The sequence below is a fragment of the Schistocerca gregaria genome, chromosome 2 (assembly GCF_023897955.1).
Source record: "Schistocerca gregaria isolate iqSchGreg1 chromosome 2, iqSchGreg1.2, whole genome shotgun sequence".
Lineage (NCBI taxonomy): Eukaryota > Metazoa > Arthropoda > Insecta > Orthoptera > Acrididae > Schistocerca > Schistocerca gregaria.
The window spans coordinates 436,591,713-436,614,119 of record NC_064921.1 but is presented as its reverse complement, the minus strand read 5'-3'; the positions used below and the strand labels follow the sequence as shown (position 1 = coordinate 436,614,119).

The 22,407-nt window shown below is 44.2% G+C and overlaps 1 protein-coding gene across 4 annotated transcripts in view; it reads left to right on the top strand.

Moving 5' to 3' along the window:
* LOC126325143 (alpha-(1,3)-fucosyltransferase 7-like) overlaps positions 1-22,407 on the top strand; it is a 342,267-nt gene that overhangs the window by 288,488 nt on the left and 31,372 nt on the right. For all 4 annotated transcript variants that reach the window (XM_049995150.1, XM_049995151.1, XM_049995149.1 and 1 more), the window contains exons 4-5: positions 1,465-1,725; positions 15,649-15,864. In XM_049995150.1, coding sequence (XP_049851107.1) covers positions 1,465-1,725; positions 15,649-15,864 — 477 coding nt within the window. The remainder of the gene's footprint in view (positions 1-1,464; positions 1,726-15,648; positions 15,865-22,407) is intronic.

Here is a 22,407-nt window from a genome sequence, read left to right as displayed (position 1 = left end):
TGTTATCTAGGAACTCCTCAATCCAATCACACAATTGATCTGATAGTCCGTATGCTCTTACTTTGTTCATTAAACGACTGTGGGGAACTGTGTCAAACGCCTTGCGGAAGTCAAGAAACACGGCATCTACCTGTGAACCCGTGTCTAAGGCCCTCTGAGTCTCGTGGACGAATAGCGCGAGCTGGTTTTCACACGACCGTCTTTTTCGAAACCCATGCTGATTCCTACAGAGTAGATTTCTAGTCTCCAGAAAAGAGACATATACATAACAGATTTTGCATAAACCATTCAGCATGCACAAAGTTTGCGTAAAAACAGACAATTCTGCTCACATTTTAAACAACACTGATAATGCTTGAAGGTCTCTCGGGCATGCACGCGGGTGGACTGGTTGTTGTAGAACCAATTTTCGACGGCGTAACGTGCCATCATCATCAGGTTACTCCTTTGATGTCCAAGGCAAGCGGGTGGTGTGGTATATATACCTGTCACCTCTCCCCTCCACTGACAGGTATATATGTACCACACCACCCGGCGGCCTTGGACGTCAGTGAACAGGAGTAACCTGATGATGATGACACGTTACGCCGTCGAAAATTCGTTCTGCAACGACCAGTCAACCCACCTGCATGCCCGAGAGACCTTCAAGCATCTCATTCGCCGGGAAAATCTACGAACACACACCACACTGATAATAATCCAGGATTTTTACGCGGGGTAATTACTTGTGGTGAATCATGGGTTTTTTCAACTACGATTCTGAAACAAAGTCTTAAGCGATGCATTGGAAGCGCCCAACTTTATTTTCTTACGTTCTCTGGGTCCCCGAAGATTCAGACTGTTGTTCGTGAACGAGTAAGGAAAAAGATTCGAGTCTGAGTGTTGTGTGATGTCCTTAGATTAGTAGGTTTAAGTAGTTCTAAGTTGTAGGGGACTGATGACCATAGATGTTAAGTCCCATAGTGCTCAGAGCCATTTGAACCAAAAAGATTCGATTTGTTGAACGGAAAGTCTTGGATGCTTCAATAACACAATGCGCCACCCATTCTGCCTTGCCTGTAAAGGCGTCCTTTACTAAATATGCGGCATCACCCGTCGTATTCGCCCACCTGCCCCCTCCCCTCCCCTCCCCCTGCCCCCCTGTGACTCGTTTCATTTCCTAAGGTCAAATTGGCGTTTAAGGAGACAGGATTCGACAGTGTGGAAGCAGCGAAAACAAAAGCGACGGAGGTTGTCAACACCCTGACAGAACCGGACTTCCAGCACTGCCTTGAACAATGGAAAACTGAACAATGTAGAGAATCGGCAAGGTGAGTGCACTGGAGGTGACAAACTTTGTAATGTACTGGTGATCAATAAAATGTTTTGTGGCACCAGTCCGGTTGTTTAATTGCCACAGCTCATATTACTGGTTTAGCTGAATGTAGGGAGGTGTTTAATGCAGCTGTCCTCCCCGCTGCGCAGGCTGTCGCCGTGGGAGGGGTGCGCCGTGTCCAACTGCCGGCTGACGTACGCGGACGTGGACCTGGCGGTGGCCGACGCCGTCGTCTTCCACCTGCACCGCACGGAGTCGCCGGCCGCGCTGCCCGCCCGGGGGCCGCAGCACGCGCACCAGCGCTGGGTCTTCCTCACCGACGAGAGCCCCCTGCACACCTTCCTCAAGGCTCGCAAGGGCACCAAGCTCTCACACTTCGACGGCCTCTTCAACTGGTCTATGACGTACAGGTCCGCCACACATCTGTTGCGTCTTGCTCCTCTGTTACTTCTATTTAACACTGACGTACCTCGTCCGCTGCGCTCGTAACACTTCTACCTTGTAAACTACGGCAAATTGGCGGATATAAAATTGACAGTAATATAACTTTCATTGAACTTGTACCTACAACCAATCCTTCAAAGATTGTGATATGTCGGCTTAAGCAGAAGAAACTAACGATCAAAGCCCGAAAACAATTTATTGGACTCTTCAATTAACCAAAAAAAATTCTCCAAGTATAACGCCAACACAAAACAGTGATCCGTCTTCGAATCCCAACTACACACAAGAATAATATAGAAAACAACTGAAATAATTTCCTACTAGTCTCCGTCAGAGACTTCTCCGATATACCAAGCCTAATCCAGAGATCAGCGAGAAGATCCAAGCCGGGCTGCCGGGGTGGCAGCTATCCACGTCTGCTGGCGGCCGATTCCGGCCTTTGTAGCGCTTGGGCGGATGAGTACCTCAGAACTATTTTCCACCACGTGGTTTGACGGGTGAAAATAGTTCCGGGATCTGCAGCGACCTCTTCCTTATGTTTATGTGGGTCGGTAGTGGCTCCTGGTGGCCGCTGGTTTCTTTTCTGTGTTGTTGTTGTTGTGGCTGTTCATCAATATTGCCTGTCGGTTGCGTAGTGCTTCGGTGTGCCTGCGAAGCGGGCAACCCATGGCTGCAGGCTGTCAGTTTGGTTGCTGACACTCTAGGCGCCGTGATGTCTGGTGTAGAAGGCCACAGTAGGTTGTATACCATCTCAATCTGTCAACTTTACATATTTTTTGTACTTTTGTACAATTTCGGCTTTGGGGCTTTTGGACATTTGTAGACAATACCCTTATCAAAAATCAGCGATTTTACATTATTCCATACTAGTCTCTTGCACATGTTCTCTTGAAGATTGTTGCACCATTGCACTTGTGAGGGTAAATGTCATAATTGTAATAAAAGCCTGTACCATATCAGTGTCATGCCCACATGAACTATTATCCGGTCATAATGTGTAAGTCGTATGTAACATACACCCGTATTAATGATGCTAGTGCTACACGGTACATTACAATTCTAACATTTGTCCTCATTAATACAATAACTGAGGACAAAATTCAAATGCAAATGTGCAAAAGACTAATATGTACATTGTGGGATGGTATCCCATATATCCTCTCTTCCTAGAGAGTCTAGAGCCACTCTCTCACTTTAGTCAAAAAGTTACTATGCGTTTTCGTCCTTTATTTGTCGCCTAGGCTGGCTGGTGCTACTCTCCATTGCTTAGTTTATCGCATCCCGTCTACACGTCCGTGTCTCCATCGGGGCTTCGTGCCGTCGTCTGCTCACCTATATGTTGGTATCCTCACCGTGGCTGTGTTTCATCTCATGCTCATCTATATGTCAGACTACTCACCTCCATATCAGACGTCTCTTCTCATCACGTTTGCGTCCTCATGGCCTGCTAGTGACCAGCAGTGCCGTCCCTCACGTCACTAACCTCAAACTCATCCTTTCGCTTTCATAGAATTGCCACTCTCCAGATGAACTCCCAACTAATACTTTCATCTAGTCTCTAAAGCCCTCCTTACTCCCCCCACCCCACACCGAGCGAGGTGGCGCAGTGGCTAGCACACTGGACTCGCATTCGGGAGGACGACAGTTCAATCCCATCTCTGGCCATCCTGATATAGATTTTCAGTGATTTCCCTAAATCGCTCCAGGCAAATGCCGGGATGGTTCCTTTGAAAGGGCATGGCCAATTTCCTTCCTTGTCCTTTCCTTATCCGATGAGACCGATGACCTCTCTGTTTGGTCTCTTTCCCAAATTAATCCAATCCAATCCAACCCCCCACCCCCACTCTGTACCATACCCTGCCAACATGTGCCTCTACAGCAACATCCTCAGAACAGTCTATTGCTACCCTAGCAAGAGTAAATACCCAAGAAGCAACTGTAGCTACACCATCACAAAACTATCCCAAGTGAACTGTAACGTCTTGAGGTAACTTCCAATACCGACTCATTCCACCATCTCTCAGGACATAGCAACCCGCCACCTCCTATCCTACTGGAACCAAAACGCCTTCTAAACTAAATACAGACATTATCTCTAACATCATCCCCAAAATCCCATACAAAACCCGGTAACACTGAATATTTAGATACAATATTTACTCCTCCTCTACCTTTTCCTAAGTTTCACACCTTCATCTTCACCCACTCAGAACCAGAATTTCAGAACGCCAGAACCTTAGTTCTAGAAAACAAAAAATACATCCCAAACTGCACCATCCAGTAAATAATGCCCAGGAACCATTTGGTCCTGATAAAACAGTCCCAACAGTTACTCCAATCTCCTCCATAAACTCCCATGTATTACCTTCGGTCCCAAACAGCTTCTCTCAGAATCCCCCAGGTCAAACAACCATGACTTCCCCTCCATCTGTCCACCATCACTGCTATGGCCACTAAGGTCAAACCTGAGACCACAGGAGAGGTGGTAAAATCCGAACGCAACCCCCACCATGACATCGAAATCTTTAAAGCTCTCTGAATCAAAAGAGATTCGTTTAAATAGGAGTCCTGTTTTACTATCGCCCTCGTAAAGCTGAACTTTCAAAATCCTCTTCGAAATTCTGGTCCTGCCATTGCTAAAAATACCTGATCTACTCGTATAACCATCTCATCACCAATTGTGCAAATCCACCAAACTGATCCCATTGCAGAAGCGCTCATCCCCTAACATATTCCCCCAGTCTTTTCTCCTCTCTCTCCTGCAACACCTGCGACCATTTCCATCCCACTTATTCCTCTAAATGTAAACCCAAACCTCCGCCCACAAAACCAGAATTGTCTGTACCCATTCGTCCTATGGTAGTCCCATCCATCCTAACAGTTGCCTCCGCCCAGATCTCAGTGCTGAAGGATAATCAGATTGATTCATAATCATCGTTTTGCCAATGACTTGCTATTTCCAGAGATCACACAGCCTCAAATCAATCTCCCTTCCAGGCAGGAAAAGTTACACCTATACATACAAGCCTGCTATTCCCACGACCAGATACATTTTGTTGTTAACCACTTTGAGACCTCAGTTTAAACTGCTCACTGTTCTCGCCGCCGCCTAAACATCTTAATGACGTTGGAGCAGTATACCATCCTGTTCCATAATATGCGTTTCTTTTTAACAAACAAACAGTTATTTCCGTACACTTGCACACCTTCTTGCAATACCGAGTCCACACCTTCATCTTCAATGAAACATTCCTCCAACGTTATCACACCATCCAAACTAATCTGATAGGGAGCTACGTGGTGGAGTGGCGCTCTCTAATTTCAACAAATTTATTTTAATATTAAAAAAACAGAGCGTGGAATCAGCTTTAACATTTTCTTTCACAATACAAGACGTCCACATTGCATGAAAGAAAATAATAATTTCGATCGAAATGAATTTGATTAAAAACAACTCCAACAAAAAGCAATTACTAAATTCACAGTTACAGTCCTTAAGGTGTTTAAGTAAATTCCTCACCAAATTCAATTTAGAAAACTTAATGATGATTCATGAACCTGTAAAAATAAACCTTCAATATTTAAAAAAAAATTCTTTAAAGGAAACAAAATACAAGAATCTGACAGGTATTCCATTGGGTCCTGCAGTTTTGATCAGATTTATTGATTTCAATTGTTTCTCAACACCACTGAAACTGATTTCTGTATCACTCATATTGACAGTAATGTGAGAATCAAAATGGGGCAATATGCCTCTGTTATCTTTTCTAAAGGAGGAGTAAAAAACAGAGATTAACATTTCTTCTTTTGTCTTGCTACCCTCGATTTCAGTTCCTGTGTTATCTACAAGTGTCTGGAAACTAAATTTAGAGTCACTGACAGCCTTTAAATATGACCAGAAATTCTTTGTATTTTTTCAGATGGCATTTCATTACAGATAACAGTGTCACCTGCAAAATTTCTGTAGTTATTATTACTATTGCTTGCAAGTTCATTTTAACATTAACAGCAAGGGTCCAACACACTTTACTGGGACACGCCTGAAATTACGCCTGGCAATGATGCTTGATCCAACCTAATATATAGTGTCCATCCTACCAAGAAAATCTAGGTCGAGTCACAAATTTAGTTTGTTACCCCTTATGACAGTACATTCGCAAATTTAAGTGTTGACTTATGTACTGAGAAGAATACTTTCTGAATTGTAAGAAATACTGCACTTAGCTAATTCCCGTGTTCCATGGCTTTCAGGATGTCATACGGCAGAAGTGGGGGTTGGATTACTTGTGACCATTGTTTACGGAATAGATGCTGGTTAGCATATAGGTCATTCATTTCGAGATACGTTATTATGTTTGAGCTCCGAATATGTTCTAAGATACTGGATCGCTTCTGCTACACTTTTTGTAAACGGATGCAACGTGTGCTTGCTGTAAATCACTTGACGTACTTACTTATTCGAGTGATCTACGATAAGCGTCTGCCTTGATGAATTTTTGCTTGTAGTACACAGTATCCTCATACCCCAAGAAAGTGTAATAGGACCACTAATGTCTAAATATACATAAGCGATTTATCACATAAAATTGGGGGAAAGTAAATCATACACAACTACTGGAACCAATTCTAAAGTTTGGAAACATTTCCCCCCATCCCGTACATGTCTCTAATAAACTGACGTTAGTAATTTTAAGGAGATTCAATCACTCATTCTCATATCGTTTTATGATAAAAATGCACCGTCTGAATACTCCAAAAGAAGAAATAATTCATTAGGTTGTGATGTACAAAATACTAAATCCTGATCAGGTATCTCTGTTCGGGTGTATGTACTTCCCAGGCACACTTATGCGACAGATTTAGCACACATCGGTCATACTCAAAAAGGATACTGCGTGTGTCCTGAGAAACCACATTCAACCAAAGAAGGCACCGAAATATTCTAACACTTCATGTCAGTTATACCATTGGGGAAGAGTCAGCGTGGGCAGGACGCCACCTGTTAACCACATTCTCTTTGTATTGATAAAAATGGAAGGAATTCATTTGACAAACAGCCGAAACAGCCGCCTTCCTATATCCAGATAATCTGAATGAGCGAGCTACTACTTCAGAAGTTATTAAATGGCTTCATTGAGTCATTTTGTTCTGGTACCGTAGTTGGGTTTTATGACGTCACTGCTATAAAGTTAAGACAACAGGGCGTTCCGGATTAGCTTTCAGTCAATTTCAAAGCGAATATTGCTGATATCCAGGGTCCTGTGTCCTTCTTGCGAAAAAGCTACACAAACGAGGAAACGTGAGGACAACGTAGAACCGAGTTACAAAGAGACTGTGATTGCGGTACCTTTGATCTCCTGTGAGGAATGAAATTTTAATGAACAAACGCCTGTTCAACATAGAGGCAATTATTTTCTAAAGCGTCTTTCCTTCTTTCACCTTCTATTTTACGTCTTTTACTTTTCTCTATCTGTGCAGGGGAAGAGCACACCTAATTACTTGTAGGGGAATGATTATAGATAGTAAAATACAGTACATTAGATGCATAATATCTCTGTGCTGTCTGCTCTTCCATTGTGCGATTTTTTTATCTTTTGGTAATGTTTAAAGCCCATTGTCGCAGATATGCCATCTGTAGCCTGTTTAACAAGGTAGAATATAAGGACATTTAGAAGTCTCTAAGGCACACTACAGTGCCTTGATGACGGTTCTGAGATGCAAAGAATTTAAGTGCAAGCATTAGATGATCGACCAAAAGTGACCACCCCACATCATGTTCCTATCTCGCATCAACTGCGTAATGAAATTTAGCTATCCGTACAAAACTTCCGTCTGCGGAGAAGCAGTTTTCTAACAAACCAACAGAAACATTTGAATGTATTCCAGACAACTATATCCGTGTGTTTTCACTCGCAGCAGGACCTCTTAATTATTGAATTTAGCAGTATCGAGGATGAACCAAAAGTGAACGTCGCAGATTCGTCTGAATGAAGATTCTAAGTGGTTGGCTACTAGTATGGAGGAGGAAGGGGAGTAGTGTATTGGTTTCACATGTTACTGTTAACCAGAGGCGGTTTACTTACATATATAGCACGTGTAGCACATCCTACGGGCCCCACGTTATGTGTGTATGTGGAGGCTTGGAGGCGCACTGAAATGTCTGTTTTTTCGGAGGAAAATTATTCGTTAACATTGTTGTTAAACCAAACTACAGCAACTTATGAGTAATCCTGTATCAGTACAGCCGGTTTCGCAACAGTAAAGTTCCATCAGCAGGTATATCTGACTGGGGAGATAGAGACAGGAGAAAAACTTTAAAAAAATTGGAAAAGGGATCCATTTAAATCAATACGTAACTCCATTGATATTTAGATACTGTTGTTGTTTTTGTTGTTGTTGTTGTTGTGATCTTCAGTCCTGAGACTGGTTTGATGCAGCTCTCCATGCTACTCTATCCTGTGCAAGCTTCTTCATCTCCCAGTAACTACTGCAACCTACATCCTTCTGAATCTGCTTAGTGTATTCATCGCTTGGTCTCTCTCTACGATTTTTACCCTCGACGCTGCCCTCCAGTACTAAATTGGTGATCCCTTGATGCCTCAGAACATGTCCTACCAACAGATCCCTTCTTCTAGTCAAGTTGTGGCACAAAGTTCTCTTCCCCCAATCCTATTCAATACCATCTCATTAGTTATGTGATCTACCCATCTAGTCTTCAGCATTCTTCTGTAGCACCACATTACGAAAGCTTCTATTCTCTTCTTGTCCAAACTATTTATCGTTCATGTTTCACTTCCATACATGACTACACTCCACACAAATACTTTCAGAAACGACTTCCTGACACTTAAATCGATACTCGATGTTAACAAATTTCTCTTCTTCAGAAACGCTTTCCTTGCCATTGCCAGTCTACATTTTATATCCTCTCTACTTCGACCATCATCAGTTATTTTGCTCCCCAAATAGAAAAACTCCTTTACTACTTTAAGTGTTTGATTTCCTAATCTAATTCCCTCAGCATCACCCGACTTAATTCGACTACATTACATTATCCTAGTTTTGCTTTTGTTGATTTTCATCTTATACCCTCCTTTCAAGACACTGTCCATTCCATTCTACTGCTCTTCCAAGTCCTTTGCTGTCTCAGACAGAATTACAATGTCATCGGTGAACCTCAAAGTTTTTATTTCTTCTCCATGGATTTTATACCTACTTCGAATTTTTCTTTTGATTCCTTTACTGCTTGCTCAATATACACATTGAATAACGTCGGGGAGAGGCTACAACCCTGTCTTACTCCCTTCCCAACCACTGCTTCCCTTTCCTGCCCCTCGACTCTTATAACTGACATCTGGTTTCTGTACAAATTGTAAATAGCCTTTCGCTCCCTGTATTTTACCCCTTCCACCTTCAGAATTTCAAAGAGAGTATTCCAGTCAACATTCTCAAAAGCTTTCTCTAAGTCTACAAATGCTAGAAACTTATGTTTGCTTTTCCTTAATCTAGCTTCTAAGATAACTCTTAGGGTCAGTATTGCCTCACGTGTTCCAATATTTCTACGGAATCCAAACTGATCGTCCCCGAGGTCGGCTTCTACTAGTTTCTCCATTCGTCTGTAAAGAATTCGCTTTAGTATTTTGCAGCCGTGACTTATTAAACTGACAGTTCGGTAATTTTCGCATCTGTCAACACCTGCTTTCTTTGGGATTGGAATTATTATATTCTTCTTGAAGTCTGAGGGTATTTCCCCTGTCTCATATATCTTGCTCACCAGATGGTAGAGTTTTCCCAGGACTGGCTCTCCCAAGGCTGTTAGTAGTTCTAATGGAATGTTGTCTACTCCCGGTGTCTTGTTTCGAATCAGGTCTTTCAGTGCTCTGTCAAACTCTTCACGCAGCATCATATCTCCCATTTCACCTTCATCTACATCCTCTTCCATTTCCATAATATTGTCCTCAAGTACATCGCCCTTGTATAGACCCTCTATATACTCCTTCCAGCTTTCTGTATTCCCTTCTTTGCTTAGAACTGGGTTTCCATCTGAGCTCTTGATATTCATACAAGTGGTTCTCTTTTCTCCAAAGGTCTCTTTAATTTTCCTGTAGGCAGTATCTCTCTTACCCCTGGTGATACAAGCCTCTACATCCATACATTTGTCCTGTAGCCATGCCTGCTTAGCCATTTTGCACTTACAGTCGATCTCATTTTTGAGACATTTGTATTCCTTTTTGCCTGCTTAATTTACTGCATTTTTATATTTTCTCCTTTCATCAATTAAGTTCAATATTTCTTCTGTTACCGAAGGATTTCTAGCAGCCCTCGCCTTTTTACCTACTTTATCTTCTGCTGCATTCACTACTTCATCCCTCAAAGCTACCCATTCTTCTTCTACGCTATTTGTTTCCCCCATTCCTGTCAATTGTTCCCTTATGCTCTCCCTGAAACTCTGTTCAACCTCTGGTTTAGTCAGTTTATCCAGGTCCCATCTCCTTAAATTCCCACCTTTTGCAGTTTCTTCAGTTTTAATCTACAGTTCATAACCAATAGATGGTGGTCAGAGTCCACATCTGCCCCAGGAAAAGTCTTACAATTTAAAACCTGGTTCATAAATCTCTGTCTTACCATTATATAATCTATCTGAAACCTGTCAGTATCTCCAGGCTTCTTCCATGTATGCAACCTTCTTTTATGATTCTTTAACCTAGTGTCAGCTATGATTAAGTTGTGCTCTGTGCAAAATTCTACCAGGCGGCTTCCTCTTTCATTTCTTTGCCCCAGTCCATATTCACCTACTACGTTTCCTTCTCTCCCTTTTCCTACTACCGAATTCCTGTCACCCATGACCATTAAATTGTCGTCTCCCTTCACTATCTGAATAATGTATTTTATTTCATCATACATTTATTCAATCTCTTCCTAATCTGCAGAGCTAGTTGGCATATAAACTTGTACTACTGTGGTAGGCATGGCCTTCGTGTCTATCTTGGCCTTGCGTTCAATATGCTGTTTGTAGTAGCTTACCTGCATTCCTATTTTCCTATTCATTATTAAACCTACTCCTCCATTACCCCTGTTTGATTTTGTATTTATAACCCTGTATTCACCTGACCAAAAGTCTTGTTCCTCCTGCCACTGAACTTCACTAATTCCCACTATATCTAACTTTAACCTATCCATTTCCCTTTTTAAATTTTCTAACCTACCTGCCCGATTTAGGGATCTGACATTCCACGCTGCGATCCGTAGAACGCCAGTTTTCTTTCTCCTGATAACGACATCCTCTTGAGTAGACCCCGCCCGGAGATCCGAATGGGGGACTATTTTACCTCCGGAATATTTTACCCAACAGGACGCCATCATCATTTAACCATACAGTAAAGCTGCATGCCCTCAGGAAAAATTAGATGCTAAATGTACGAAATGGACAATAAATCTCAAGAGAATCGGGTAGGCAGTCAGCAGAAACTGACACTAAAATCACTTACAGTGACATGTAGAGATCATTGGACGCCCAGATCAGTCTGTCATGTTGTATTAAAAAGTCCTTGAGAAGGAGTGGTCGTAAAAATAAGTGCTGAAATTAAGGAGACAGTTACGATAAATGCGTTAAGAAACATGGAGAATACCATCAACCGGATCAATGAATGAATATGGGTCGAGAAAGTCTGTTGCATCTTGCTCACCTGGATAAAATAACCATGGTATTGTGAAGGACTCTGAAATTGGCAGTACTATAAGGGTACTAGAGTGATATAAACTAAAGTGTCTTGAAAGTCTATTGCATTGTGTAGGGCTATGAAATGCACTATATTACAGGAGTACTGGAGTGATATAAGCTATAGTCAATACCATTCTTGATCCGATTGATATAATTTTGTAATATTATTCTTCAGATTTCATTTACGGATTGAGGTATTTACCATGGCCGATACAGTTATTGATCCGATTGATATAATTCTGTAATATTTTTCTTCAGATTTCATTCCAGGATTGAGATATTTACCTTGACCGTTTCCTTGGCCGTCTCCTTCATTCTGCCACTCATATTTTCACTATCACTCCTTTTAAAGGACAATTTAATACAACTCGACTGAAAGTATTGGAGACATTCAATAAAGTCTACGTTTCGCTGTAAATGATATTAATTTGAGTATTTCACTTTTTGACTTTCCGATTCTCTTGCGAGTTCTTGATGATGCAGCTTTACTGTTGCGTAACCGGTTGTACTAATAAAGGATGATTCAACAGCTGCTGCGGTTTTGTTTAACAAGAATGTATTCTTACAGCTGTGGTTGCCCGCAATATGAACTTTGTTTGCTGTAAGTATGCAGCTTTGAAATGAAAATAACACTGTGGAGATTATGTGCACTTGATTGTGAAGTGCTTCATGATCCTTTTGTTATTGATAAGAGACGTACCGGGGCTAGACAAGATATACCCGCTTGAACATAAGTGCAGATGGTATACGAGTCTGCAGGTGGCGCTGTTGTATTTGACCACAGACACGACATGTGCAGTGCCCGCAATACGTTAAAGTGTCATCAGCGGTCATAACAGTGTTCGGCGTAGTTGTGTGTGCGTTACGTCGGAGTTAACCGAATTGGAAGGGTGGCAAGTTGTTGGTGACCGTATGGGGAGTGCTTCCCTAACCAAGGTAGTCGAAGCGTCTGGTGTTTCCAGAGGCACCGTGTCGTAAATTTATACCACATACAGGGAAAGCGAAAAACTGTCATGTGCTAAGTCACAACGCAGACGAAAGTGTGACAGATGATCATTGAAGAGGTTTGTGACGAAAAATAAGAGGACGACCGCTGCAAAAGTCACTGCAGAAATGAATGTAGCACTCGCGAACCCCGCCAGCACCAAAACAACGCGAAGAGAGGTCCTTAAGAAAGGAATCGTAAGGTGAGCTGCAATTCCAAAACCAAAGATCAGTCATTCAAATGCCCGTAACATGAAAACATGGTGCCGAAACCATAAAACCTGGACCTTGGAGCAATGGAAGGTAGTTGTTTGGTTGGATGAGTCTCGTTTCTTGCTGCTTCCAGCTTCTGGCCGATTTTACGTCTGGCGTACGCCGTCCCAAGCCTACGATTCAGACTGCTTGCTGACAAGACTGAAACATGGCTGGTGGTCGGTGATGATTGGGTCAGCCATAACGTACTATTCCATGGGCCCCATGGTTACCGTGCAATGTCGCATTACCGTCAAGGATTATGACTAGTTTGGATGGTCAGGTCCATCCGATTGTACTATGTTTGTTTTCCAGTGGTAATGCTGTGTTCCAAGGTTACAGGGCCCCTGTTCATACATCTCGCATCTTCCGGGACTGGTTTTAAAACACGAGGATGAATGTTCACATTTCCTCTGCCCACCAGTCACCAGATCTCAATTTATTGAGCCTGTGTGGTCTATTTTGGAGAATAGGGTATGTGATCGATCTACCTCTATCTTCGTTTCCTGAACTTGACACTGTTTTGCAAGACTAGCGATATAAGATTCACTTGATAATCATACAGCACCTGCATGTATCCATTCCAAGACAAGTGCCGGCCGTTGTGGCCGAGCGGTTCTAGGCGCTTCAGTCCAGAACCGCGCTGCTGCCACCGTCGCGGGTTCGAATCCTTCCCCGTGCATGGATGTGTGTGATGTCCTTAGGTTAGTTAGGTATAAGGAGTTCTAAGTCTAGGGGACTGATGACCTCAGATGCTGTCCCATAGTTCTTAGAGCCATTTGAATTTGAGCCAAGGCAAGTCATGTCTGTTTTGGTCGGGTACACCGTGTTAGGCATGGTAATGTGTTGTTTTTTTAGTGTTCAAAATGGTTCAAATGGCTCTGAGCACTATGGGACTCAACTGCTGTGGTCATCAGTCCCCTAGAACTTAGAACTACTTAAACCTAACTAACCTAAGGACATCACACACATCCATGCCCGAGGCAGGATTCGAACCTGCGACCGTAGCAGTCGCACGGTTCCGGACTGCGCGCCTAGAACCGCGAGACCACCGCTGCCGGCTTTTTTTAGAGTTTCCATATTTTAATGCCCTCCCTGTATGTTCCCATACAGTAATACGAACTTTTGGCTGTTGGGACGTCTATATCCCGTATCTGTTTAAAGCTACCCTGTACCGGGAAGCTTTCGCGACTTGCATATAAATACTATGGACCATATGGTTGATATATAGCAGAGTGTGAGGGATCAAATGCGGCTGCATGTGTTTGTACGAATAGCTAGTTCAGTTCGTCTCTTTCTCAAAAGTGAAATCAAATCATCATCTTCTTCGATCCTAGACTGTCTGAAAAGTAATTTGTTTTCTTATTCATCATAGAAATTGTTTTGAGCATTACCATATTCATCAGTGATTCTAATTCTTTGTACGTAACTTGTATTAATGTGATGTATATGCCCTGGAAAAGTTCCTAGAATGTTAAAACATTGGTACGTGATATGTCAAAGCCATCTTGAAGTCTTAAGTTGGAAATTTGTGAGCTATTTCGTGATTTTCACTGTCGCGAGAATAAATATGCTGTGCCCAAGATTAGTAATATTGTAAAAATGTAATTTTGAATATCCTACTTTCACATGAAAACATGGACTTGGTTACGTTCGTGAGCCACATGTTTTCCACGTCGCACGATTTTCAGTACCGGTCAACTATAAATTTTTTTTAAATTGGAAGTGCATTATTGACCGTAACAAAAGAGAATTTTTGACCTTTTACTCTTCAAACAGGTGTAAAATTAAATTTAACCACTAAAGGGTAAAATCACTGGAAATAATAGATCAGTGACGTTAAGGTGTATTTATTTTTGAATATCACATTCGATATAATTCTGTTTCTTTAAACTGAATTTTATGCATTACAGGTTGGAGAGAAGGTTTTATTTGATTTTAAAGTTTCAACCCTATTTATTATTTCCTCACCATGCGTTAGAAGCAATTTTCAGTTGTACCTTCTGCCGCACAGTCGGATTATCCTGTACTAAGGTGTGTGGGTGTGCGCAGATCACGTACATCTACATGGGTACTCTCCAAATCAAACATAAATTCCACACAGAGGGTTCATAGAACCACCTTCACAGTAATTCTCTATTGTTTCAAAATCGAATAGCGCCCGGAAAAAACGAACACCCTACATCTTTCCGTGCGAGCTCTGATTTCCCTTATTTTATTAAGATTATCGTTTCTCCTTATATAGGTCGGCGTCAAAAAAATATTTTCGCGTTCGGAGGAGAAAAAAAATGTTCAAATGTGTGTGAAATCTTATGGGCCTTAACTGCTAAGTTCATCAGTCCCTAAGCTTACACACTACTTAACCTAAGTTATCCTAAGCACAAACACACACACCCATGCCCGAGGGAGGACTCGAACCTCCACCGGGACCAACTGCACAGTGCATGACTTCAGCGCCTTAGCCCGGTCGGCTAATCCCGCGTGGCATTCGGAGGAGAGAGTTGAGGATTGAAATTTCGTAAGAAGATTCCGCTTCAACGAAAAACCCTTTCCTTTTCATCTTGTCCACGCCGACCCTGTATCATGTCAGTGATACTCTCTTCCCTACACCGGGATAATACAAAACGCGCAGGTCTTCTCTGAACTTTGTCGATGTACTCCGTTAATCGTATCTGGTAGGGATCGCAGATCGTGCAGCAGTACTTCAAAATAGGACTGACAAGCGTAATGTAGGCAGTCTCTTTAGCAGATCTGCTACACTTTCCAAGTGTTCTGCCAATAAAACGCAGTCCTTAGTTTGCTATTCCCCCAATATTTTGGTATGTTCTTTACAATTTAAGTTGCTCGTAATTATAATTCCTAGGCATTTAGTTGAATTTACGGCCTTTAGACTTGATTGTTGTGTTCCAAACTGGCGTTGTGGCCGGCGCAGGATGGACTCTGACGTGCCGGTGCCGTACGGGCGCACGCTGGCGTTGCCCGCGGACGGCGACCGCGGCTGGCAGCCCCCGGAGCCGCGGACGCGCCTCGCCGTCATCATGGGCTCCAACTGCGCCCGCAGCGGCAACCACCGCTGGGACTACGTCCGCCGCCTGCAGCAGCTGCTGCCCGGCCAGGTCGACGTCTACGGCCGCTGCGGCACTCTCAGGTGCGTACGCTGCCTCTCTGCTTAAACCGCTTCCGCCCTGAATAAATTTGTGTCCAGCTATCGTGATTTAGGTTTTCTTAGTTTTCCCCAAGTCCTTTGATACAGATGCCTAACAGAGCTTTTCATCTGTCTCATGTAAGCGCATCGTCAATGGGACTTTGAACCCTAATCTTTTTTTTTGTTTACTTTAAGGCGATCCCATATCACCAGATGCAAAACCCTCATCTTCTTTCCTTTTTCCTCCTTTCCTTCTTCCTCCTTTCCTTCTTCAACCACTTAATCCCCCCGTCTGCTTCCGCTTTATCCCACTTACTTGTGGTTTTCGTTGTTTGCGTTTCCCCTTCTCTCTTCTTCTTAACCTCCGCTCCTTTTCTTCATGTGCGTTTTACCTCCTTTTCTTCTTCATACTTCTCGTTCTCCTGCTCTCTACTTTCTTTTATTCAAGTTCTATTCCTCCACTGTCTTCTCACCTCTTAACCCCTTGTGACGTATAATCTTATTAATAAAATTTTCGATGCCTACAGTGTCACGTCTTTCAGTGTCACACAATTTTTTATTTTTAAAGGGGATCACTTAAGTCTATTTCCATGGGTTTGCCCCTCAAATTTCTACCTCATATCACAAAATTGTCGTCCGATGTAGTACAAACAGAAAAAATAAATTCCTTTTAAAGCATAGTTTCCTATATGATTTATATTCAAAACCTCACACCTGTGTCACAGAACAAACCCTACACCGAGAATACTCTACACAAGTTTAAGGGAAGAAATGCTTCCGATAATTATACAGTATTTAAAGAACATCAAAATATGAACAGGCTGAAATGAACAAGTAGTACATGAAACTATGTTGAGCAATTTAACTGTAAAAAGCTAAGGAGCATATTATTAGCAAAATGAGAAATAGGCAAAAGTGAAATGCCAAAATGAGCACTTCTCAATTGGGAGTAAATCAAAACAATCAGAATGGCTGAAAGAGAGCACAATAACATGCGCCATAAACGAATGAGAGCTAAGCAACTAAGCAAATAAGAAAATAGGCAAAAATGAGATGCCAACAAAATGAGATCTCGCCGATTTTTTTTCTTTATTGTTAATTTAAAACCTGTACAACAACAAAAAATGGTTCATATGGCTCTGAGCACTATGGGACTCAACTGCTGAGGTCATCAGTCCCCTAGAACTTAGAACTACTTAAACCTAACTAACCTAACGACATCACACACATCAATTCACGAGGCAGGATTCGAACCTGTGGCCGTAGCAGTCGGGCGCTTCCGGACTGCTCGCCTAGAACCGCTAGACCACCGCAGCCGGCCCTGTACAACAGGCAGGCTGTCAGCAGCTTTCTACGCCGCTCTTCAGCCATAGAATAGACAATGAGGAAACATAAGTTATATAACGGTGGGTAATAAAACAGTAAACACATAAATACAAACACGGATCCGTTCACACTTGACGATAATCCACACTACAAACTGTTGACACGATGCACAAACACTGAAGGTGCCGATGGCACAGGTGAACGATGGAGTGTGACGGTGAACACTGAACAATAAACACCACGGCTCACACAAGACACTAATGACGATGATCTCTGGCGCGCGAATGTCCACGTAGCGTGTGTGTGTGGGGGGGGGGGGGAGGGACCTGCCAAGAGGGGAAGAAGGGGAGGGGGGAGAAGAAAGATGCCAATGGCTGAGGAGATGGGAGGAGTAGTAGAGGGACAGGGGAGGGGAAGCCCGGGGGAGAAATGGAGGAGGGAGGGAAGGGGGAGAGAAGGGAGGGAGGGTGCCCAAAGGAACAAACACAGGAAGAGCGAGGGAGGATGTACGGGAGGAGGGCATCATCAGGCAGGGGGAGCTGGCGGAAGCCACCTTGGGAGATGATAAGGAGGGTGGAGAGATGGAGAGCAGGTGGGATGTGGGAATACAAGTGCGGCAGTGAGCGGGGGTGGGAGAGGATGGGGGAGAAAAGTGGGTGAGGAGGATCGAGTTTATGGGAGGTGTAGAGGATCTGTATCCTTTCAAGGAAAAGGAGGAGGTGGGGGAACAGAGTGAGGTCGTAAGGATCTGCGTGGGGGAGGGTAGACGGATGCGATAGGCGAGGCGGAGAGCATGGCGTTCAAGGATCTGAAGGGATTTGTAAAAGGTAGGGGGGCGGAGATCCAGGTAGGATGGGCGTAACAGAGGATAGGGCGGATGATGGATTTATAGGTGTGGAGTATGGTGGAGGGGTCCAGACCCCAAATACGGCCGGAAAGGAGCTTGAGGAGTCAGAGTCGGGAGCGTACCTTGGCTTGGATTGTCTGGAGATGGGAGTCCAGGAGAGTCGATGGTTGAGGGTGACGGCCAGGTACTTTAGGGTGGGGGTGAGGGCGATAGGACAGCCATAGATGGTTAGATAGAAATCAAGGAGGAGGAAGGAAGGGGTGCTTTTGCCTACAATGATCTCCTGGGTTTAGGAGGGATTGACCTTGAGCAACCACTGGTTGCACCAAGCGGCAAACTGGTCAAGATGGGATTGGAGAAGGTGTTGGGAACGCTGCAGGGTGGGGGCGAATGCAAGGAAGGCGGTGTCATCGGCAAACTGGAGAAGGTGGACGGGGGTAACGGCGGCGGCATGTCCTCCGTATACAAAAGGCACAGAAGGGGGGAGAGGACGGAACTGTGGGGCACACCGGCGGAGGGAAAAAAGGTGTAGGAATCCGTGTTATGGATGGTGATGTAGGAAGGACTGTGGGAGAGAAAGGAGCCGGTCAGATGGAAGGGCAAAGGTTTGGAGCTTGAAGAGGAGACCAGAATGCAATACGTGGTCATAGGCACGTTCGAGGTCCAGGGAGAGGAAGACTGTGGAGTGATGGGAATTAAGCTGTTCAGAAAGGAGATGAGTGAGGTGAAGGAGAAGATCATCGGAAGAGGAGGACGGCTGAAAGCCACACTGGGTAACGGGAAGGAGGCGGTGCTGGCGGAGATGCTGGTGGATGCGTCAGGTGAGGATGGATTCCAGGACCTTGCTGAAGACCGAGGTAAGACTGATGGGATGGTACGAGGAGACAGTGGACGGCGGTTTGCCAGGTTTAAGGAACATCAAGATATGGGAGGTTTTCCACAGGTCGGGGTAGTAGCCAGTGGACAGGAATACATTGTAGAACCTGGCCAGGGTGGAGAGGAAAGAGACAGGAGCTTCATGAAGGTGGCAGTAAGTGACACGATTGTGACCAGGAGCGGTGTTGCGTTTTGTGCGGAGTGTAGCAATGATATCCTGTGGAGTGATACGGGCATTGAGTTCCGTGTGTTCAATGTTGTCCAAGTACTGGAAACCAGGTGCGAGGGGAGGGACTGAGGTGTCAGTTCGATCATGGACATCCGGGAAGAGGGAGTAATCAAAATGGGGATCGTCGGGGATGGAAAAGACATCAGAGAGTTAGGAGGCAAAGTGATTGGCCTTACTAAGGGTGTCAGGGAAGGGGTGAACATCATGGAGAAGAGGATAGTAGGGGGAGGGTTTAGTTCCGGTAAGGCGACGGAAGGCTTACCAGAACTTGGACGAGTTTATAGGCAGGGTAACATTAAACGGGTGCATGTCTGTCACCAGTCTCGGCGTTTCCTAGCCGCGAGCAAGTTGCAGATGTGTCGCTGGAGTTGCCGGTGGCGTCGTAGTGTGTCCGAGTCACGCGTCTAGAGGAAGGCATGGTAGTGACGGTGGGATTCACGGAGGAGGACAGCCTGTTGGAGTAAGGCAGGACGGTGGGGATGGATGACGACAGTAGGGACGTGGGCCCCCACCGCCTCAGACAAGGTCTGCTGGAGAAAGGAGGCGGCATGGGTAACATCGTCAGGGTGGTGGTAGGTGAAGAGGTGGCCTTCGACCTGGGTGGAGAGGGTATCCTGGTAGGCATTCCAGTTGGCACGGGAATAATCATGGACGTACTTTGGGGGAGAGTCATTACGAGGGTTGGGGCATGGGTGACAACCATCTGAAACGGTGAGGAGGACCGGGAGATTGGTCACTACCAATAGCGTCCAGGACATCCACCGCTATGTGGTCAAGGAGGTTGGGGGAGGAGAGGATGACATCGAGAGTGAAGTTGGATTTGGGGCACGTGTGCTGGGGAATGGGGACGAGGTCGCCTTGGCGGGTGGAGAGGAACCAATGCCACCGCCGTAACTAGGTGGCGGAACGACTATGGATGTTGAGGTCGGCGGCGATCACATAGGAGGAGAAGGTCCGATCAATGTGGGAGAGGAAGTCGAAAGGAATAGGGGTGTTCGGGCGGACATACATGGTGGCGCAGGTGACGGTAAGGCCAGGGAAGAACGGACTAAGGATCAGGTGTTTGGTGGGGTCGGGAAGGAGAGGTTGGAGCCGAACCGGGATCTGGCAGGGGTGACCAATGGCAACTCCACCACGCACAATCGGGAGAAGATTATCGGAGTGGTGGAGAAGGTAGGGTGAAGTGTGGATGGTGTGGGGGGGTTTGGAGGAAGGTTTTATTGAGGAGGAAGGCATCCACACGGTAGGTTGCAAGGGTGTGCATGAAAGGGTTCCTGTTGGCGAGAAGGGAACGGATGTTGTTGAACAGGATACGGTGCTGTCGCGCCATGACAGGGATTTAGACGAGGGTGTGGAGACGGGAGAAGGGGAAATGGGCCGGGCTGTGGGAGTAGGTGGCATACATCTTTAGGTGGAAGACGGAACGGGCGGCGCGGAAGACCTGTTGGAGGGTGTGAGGGCGTTGGAAGGGGTGGACGTTTTGCAGGACAATGGTGAGGAACCTGATGATGTCCTCAGTGGTGGGGGCGGGGAGACGAAGGGAATTGCCAGGAGGGGTGGGGGCGTCCAGAGGGCGGACAGGGACGGTGGGTTCAGGAGTGGTCGGAGGGGGTCGGGCTTTACAGTTTTGGGAGTAAGCTGGCCGAACTCCGTTTGCACTAATATACAGTTGCGCTCGTGGCGGCACCTCGCGGCCCGTACGCAAGACGCGCGACTGTTATCGCAATGCACTCTTAGCGTTCGCTGCGGCGTCTAGTGTCCCGTACGCAAGTTGTGCGTTTGCTGTCGCTGGTCGAGCCTTAATCTATGATGTTACACCCCCCCCCCCCCCCCTTTTCTCTTTTTCATGTACTCCTTCTGCTCCCTTTTCTTGTGGTATTAATTTTCTTTCTACTCTTCTATCTGTTCATTCTTTCTCATAGTCTACTCTACATCTCTCTGCTGCTCCTCCTATTCCATTGTTTCTGTTCTCATTTCATGCATTTGATTGTTACTCAATTTTGCTTTTCCCATCATAATTTTTTTTACTCTATCCTCTTCTTATCATACCACATCTTTTATTTGTCACATCTTAAATGTTCCTCTGTGTTAGTGTTCGTCTCCTTCCTTTTCCTGATTTTTAATATCATTCTTCTAAGAGTCTTTCTCCTCTTCTTTACTTTCAGTTCTTGTTTTTCTTCTCCCTGACCCTTTTCCCCTCCACATTCTGTTATTCCCTTCCTTCTTATCCTTTTTACATTTGCCTCTTTCCTCACCGTCCTTTTGCCTCTTCCTTCTCCTCTTGTTAACTTATTCTTCTCGTTCTTGTTACTTCTCTTTTAGGATTTCTTGTTACTTTTATTGTTCTCGTTACTTTGTTCTTATTTTCCAGTTTTCTCTCCTTGTTATCCTCCTTCTCTACTCATCCTATCATATCTCACCCTACTGTTTTCATCTCTTCATCCTTCTTCCTCAATGTACACATACTTCTTGCTCTTCTTTTTATTCAGCTTCTGTCTTCATCCTCTTCCTTTCCAATTCGACTCTCCATCTACTTCCTCATACCATGAATGTTACAACCTCATACAAAGAGAACTACTAAAATATCTTGCAAATGTTAAATAGGATTAGATAAATGAAATTTCGTGTTAGCTGCCAAGTTGTACTTTTTATCTATTTCTATGCTATTAGTAACGTAATTGTTCTGTCTGTTATAGTCAGCACAAAAAATTTACCATTTATACAAAGAAAGATAGTGGCATAGAGACAAAGTGTAGTTATATTGACGATCTGTTGCCTTTTTTCAGTACTAAATTGAGAGACTGAACTGATGGTGAATACCATAATCTAACAATAAACGCTTGTATTGTGCTATCCTACAGGAATTTCACTTTAAAAGAAAATATGTGAATGGCTATGAAACGTTTTCAATAGTGACAGTGAACTATTAGCTGTGATAAGTCCTATTGAAGTCCCATAAGTTTAATGATCGTTATCACACACATTAAATTATGCGGATTTTCTTTAATAAAATGCTCCTTAAGGAAAACTTGGAGTGTGACTTTTGACTGATGTCTCAGGACTTTTAATTAATTAATGTGTTTCACTTTCACAACGTAAAGATGGTTCATTTTCATTGTTTATGTAAAGGTATTTCATTAGTTATTGATCATTTTCCTTAGCCTCAAAGCAACCATCAACAGCCACAACACACTTTTGTATAAAACTGCTGGAAATTGTCATCGTAGGTTATTTTTAGAACCGTTTGAAATACAAGCATCATAAGTCC